Source organism: Delphinapterus leucas, chromosome 7 (genome assembly GCF_059928025.1).
Source record: "Delphinapterus leucas isolate spDelLeu-1000000601 "Yukka" chromosome 7, BTC_Dleu_Yukka2, whole genome shotgun sequence".
Lineage (NCBI taxonomy): Eukaryota > Metazoa > Chordata > Mammalia > Artiodactyla > Monodontidae > Delphinapterus > Delphinapterus leucas.
Genome location: NC_143135.1, coordinates 40820302 through 40825261, shown reverse-complemented (window position 1 = coordinate 40825261; position 4960 = coordinate 40820302). Strand labels below are relative to the sequence as shown.

Sequence of the window (4960 nt, the reverse complement as noted above, 5' to 3'; positions counted from 1 at the left end):
TCATGCCGCTCTGTGCATACTTAGGGCGGGACTGAGCGCATCATCTGGATGCCACTGAGCGCCAGTGTCATTTTGTGAGTGCCTGCGGTTTGGGAGTGGGCACATGTTTGGAGAAAGTACTGAGTTTGTGTGTAGAGTATGACTGAAGTGAGAGCGAGGATTGCACTCCGCTGGACTCTTCAGCACCGTCAAGCTTGGCGGGCTTTCTAGCAGAGGACTGAACTGCGGTAGACGTGGGTGCAGGGCTGGAATCACAGGTCACTGGAACGTCTTGGCAAACAGCAGCCGGAAGCAAGGGGCAGCTGGGCAAATGGTTCGAGAAGGAGGCTGAACTTTAGGTGATGAATGGTGGGGGAGGAGGCGTGGGCCTAGAGGTCCGCTTGGAAGCTTTTAGCCTTGCACTTCCGTGCTCAGGCCCAGCAGGGCATCCAGCCCCTCCTTAACCCACATGATGGACCAAGCAGCATGACTCCAGGCAGCTGCACAGGGTGCTGTTTGGGAAGATGGATTGCGATCCCACAGAATCCCCTATGAACTTCCCTGGTAAGCACTTCTGGATCCCTACGTGGGCAGATAACAGGTACACACTTAGTAATGATAACATTCCTTCAAGATGAGAATATGATCCCCATTTCATAGATAAGTATACTGAGGCACTAGAAGTTACTAGCCCACGATGTTTCCACCTGGAAAAGGAACAGCTGCAACAGAGTTCCAGTGTGACAAAGTTTTTGATCCTCTGTGTCTGATACCCACAAACCCTGCACTCCTTTTCGTGATTCCAGCTGCCTGAATCAGACCCCCTGCTTGGGCACAGAATCATCAACTCTACTGTGCATTAACCCTCGAAGCTGCACTTGCACGGAGGTCTGCGGTCAGACCTAGGGGAGACAGCGTTCCTTGTAATGCCGGACTCTGCCCGACAAGATCGCACAGCTGGGGATGGAGTGGGACACGTGCGTGTTCAAAATCCGCAAAACCGAACAGGTGAAGTTAACCATGACGTCAAACTGTCCTCAAATTCCTACTCACTTTTCCTGTGTTTTTCGTTGGTCCTCACCAACCCCCCCATGTCCCCCTCCCGCCCCCACATCAATGACCTCAATGCAAATACAAGTGGGGTGGTCCTTCTGGATGCTCCAGGTTCTGGACGCAAGTGATGACACAATCCTTCTGGGGCTCAGATCCTTCCCCTCATTGGTTGCCCAGAGCTCCTGGACCACCCCAGACCCAGAGCAGTGGGAATAAGAGCAGCTGCTGGTGTTGGGAGGCATCAGACGCACTGCCCAGCTCGAGTGTCACTGCCACTTCTGCCACCGTGCCATCGCCTGAAGCCAAAGCTACTGCCACTGCTCCCTCCTCTGCTCCAAGCCACCTGGTTCCTGCTGCCAGGTAAGCCCGGAGATTCCTGCTTAGCTGGGATTCTGTTTTTCTCTCTCTCCCCTCTCTTCCTTCTCTCTCTCCGTTACTTTTTCTTAGCTGATCTCTTCCAGTCTCAAAGGCTCTGTCCACTTCTGTCTAGGTCATTTCACACAACCTGCATTACTCTGCAATGCATCCCAGGCGTCTTCCACAGGTAACACTGGATGGTCTCAGTTCACGCACTCCCTGCTTCACTCTCCCCGCGCTGAGGCGGGCTCCAGTTTCCTTTCGCGAAGCACACGTGCTTAGGTCAGTTTGGGATGCTGGAGCTCCCCTGGCACTGCAAGCAGATCTGGACGCAGGAATAGTTTTGTGCAGATGGTGCTCTCACGGATCACGTCTTGTGCCGAGCGGACCTCGGGAAATGCTTCAGAACCTGGGCCAGCGCAAGCGGGAGGCAAATAGGTGCAGTGACTGAGGGGCAGGCAGCCATTAAACGCAAGCGCCCGTTGCGGGTTCTGGGAACTTTTTTCCCAGTTTAAGTCCTGGGTTCCAATTTGAGACCCTTCCAGCTTGATTCTTACAGGGCACTCTTTACCAAAGTGTGGAGCAGCTGAGCAGTAGAATGTGGTACTTCAGTTTCTCAGGGATTCCAACCGCAGAAATTTGTCCTCGGTAATCCCCTCCCCCCTCCATGTATGTGCAAAAGCCCGGCACCAGGAGGACGGCTCTGGGTTGCACAGTGGGAAAAGCTGTTGTGACAGGTACTCGGACTCTGTCCTCCAGGAGTCCTGGCCAACAGGTTGTGAGAGTGAGTGGAGTGATGGGGCGGGGGCTACAGACTAAGACCTCCTCACCCAGTTGTCCCACTAGGTTTCTTTGCTAAACCAAGCATGCTGCAGCCTTACTGGATCTTCCAGCAGTCCACTTGGTAGAGGAGGAAACGAAGGTGAAGTGGAGTGACATGTCCAGCCTGAAGCTGGACGCCCGGGAGTTAGGGGCAGAGGCAGGAGCAGAGCCTGGGTCTGTGGGCTCATGGAAGTTGTTATTCTGCAGGTGCTGATGTTATTCTTCCCTTGCAGAGAGTCGTCATGGTCTTCTGGAAGTTCCCCCCCTTCCTGGTCCTCAGCATCCTGGTCTTGTACCAGGCAGGTGTGCTCCACTCATCGCCATTCAGGTGAGACAGCCCTGCCAGGAGCGCTCCCACCTCCCTCTGTCCCTGGATCATAAAATTCTGTTCTCAGTTGTGCTGTGCTGAATCTGGCTCTTGGTGGGGTTGTGGGTGGGGGGGTGGTGGTGGTAATGTATGAATGTAAACGTATATATAAGTTTATCATAAACTGTTTATGAGACAAAGATGTGTAGCACTCAGTGTACAAACACACATAAGATATACAGTACTGGTTATTGTAAATTTCATATAACATTGCTTTTTACCAAATATTTGTATTTTTCGCAAACCTATTTACTAATTTAACCGCAATTTGAGAAACAGATTACATCCTATCTTCTAACCTCTTTGCCAATAAATTTGTTATTTGTTATTAAATCTGATATGTTACCTATACATTTAATTTCTCACCTTCAAATTACATTAAAGTGAAATGATTTTCAGATTCAAACTATCATTATCATTTAATTTTTAATAATGGCTGTATTTAACTCTAAGCTCATAAAATTCTTGAAAATCTAACCATCAGCTTTCACAAGCCTATATGATCCACTTGGAGCAAACCACTTCTTTTAGGTCACACCAGAGCCTAAATTCTGGTGAAGCAGAATTTTTGGATGGATACTGACCTCATGCTCTGTCCATTGAGAGCTGGGGCAGCCACATCCTCAGGGGAAGTTGCAGAAACCAGGAAACCTGGCTGCTTATCCTGGGGAGGGGGTATCAAAGCCTGTATTGGGCTTGCTTTCCCTCCCTAGGTTGGCTTTTGATAGTCATTTTGATCCTGCTACACTCAATGAGGAGGAATTGCGCCTCCTACTGGCTGCAATGGTGAATGACTATGAGCAGATGAGGGCCCGTGAGCTGGAGAAGGCGCAGAAGACACAGGGCTCCAGGTGAGACTCCCTGCCCCACCCAGCACAGGGCATCCGCTCCCTCCTTCATGCCCAGGAAAGCATATCCCAGAGGCACCTTTGGGTTTTCTGACACCCCTGGAAATGTGTATGGGGAGTGATTGTGGCATTTTCCCTAATGGCCTATGATTTTCTGCTGTGATGACCGTTTCTAGCAGAAGTACTTAAGGTTTATTGGTGCCTCTGAGAGCAGTAATTTTCCATGATGATCCTGTGGGGCAGCACCTGCACTCAAGCTCTCACTAACAGGCTTTTTCTTTTTCTTCATCCTGCAAATCAGCATCACTGCCCAGAAGAGAGCCTGCAACACTGCAACCTGCACGACCCATCGGCTGGCAGGCTTGCTGAGCAGATCTGGGAGCATGGTGAAGAGCAACTTGTTGCCCACCAAGATGGGCTTCAAAATCTTTGGTGGGCGTCGCAGGAACTTTTGGATCTGAGCAGCGAAATGATTCTAGGAAGAAGGTGACTGCCCTTTGTACTGTCAGGTGGGAGGATAAATGACTGGATATTGCAGGGGTGCAGTCCACACTCTAATCCTCTGTGCGTTCATATGGGTGAAAAATCCACAGGGGAAGGCACCCACACCAGTGTCTGAAGAAAGGACAGTCCCAACAGCTGAAACCCCTAGAACTTGGATTCATTTCTCTCTGTTTTTCCAGTTTCTCCCTGTGCCACTGAGATCCTTCAGGAAATATAGATCCTATTTATTTAAAACACAGTTCCCTGGGTTATAATTGTGATTATCCTAGCATTTGAGTTTGAAAGGTAATTACCTTATCCTTTTGGAGGATACTCTACAGTGTCATATACATCTGAACTCAGAGTATAGACTTGGGTTCAAATCCTGTGTCTGTCCTCTACTAATTATACGACATGGGCTAGACCCTCTCTGAGCCTCAGCTTCCACATCTAACTTGAAGGCAACAATAGTATCATCAATATAAAAAGTAATTGGGATAATACATGACAAGAGCCTCTTAACTAGTAAGTAATAGCTGTTACTTTTTTTTTCTCCTAGGTTGCTATGAAGCTGAACTCTACTTCTTTTAGTTTGCAATGAAAGCAACTTACAAAAAAAATAGCCTGGAAGACACCCATGTATGCATGCTTCTTGACATTGAAAACACTTTTTTTGTTTGAAATAAACTAAATGCAGAATAAAATCATTGCAGCTACCCAGTGTTCATCTTTTTTATCAATATATTTGATTGTGTATTCAATAAATATGATGCATATCTCACTGGCTTATCTGGTAGAAAATCTGGGCCCTGTCAGCCAACCTGTTGGCTGCTCTGCTAAACCTCAGGGGCACATGAAATCGCTGCCTTGTGGGTGCCTGGGAATGCCTAGTAATGCTGAGCCTCAATGGAACTCTCTCTTCAAAGAAATGTTCTCATTTGTGCACTTCATCAAGATAACAAATGTATTTTCAATACAGTTAAAAGGAGTGTTGCTGCTATTTATGCTGTTTATCCCATGAGAACCTCAGGGACCTGTGACATTTTGTTGA

At 48.4% G+C, this 4960-nt stretch overlaps 1 protein-coding gene across 1 annotated transcript; it reads left to right on the top strand.

Moving 5' to 3' along the window:
• Positions 1-1124: 1124 nt before the first annotated feature.
• LOC111165271 (calcitonin receptor-stimulating peptide 1-like) lies at positions 1125-4201 on the top strand. The gene is made up of 3 exons (XM_089914197.1): positions 1125-2539; positions 3292-3429; positions 3728-4201. Exons 1-3 carry the CDS (start codon positions 2454-2456, stop codon positions 3885-3887), a joined length of 384 nt encoding a protein of 127 aa, XP_089770323.1. The 5' UTR covers positions 1125-2453; the 3' UTR covers positions 3888-4201.
• The last annotated feature ends 759 nt before the right edge of the window (positions 4202-4960 follow it).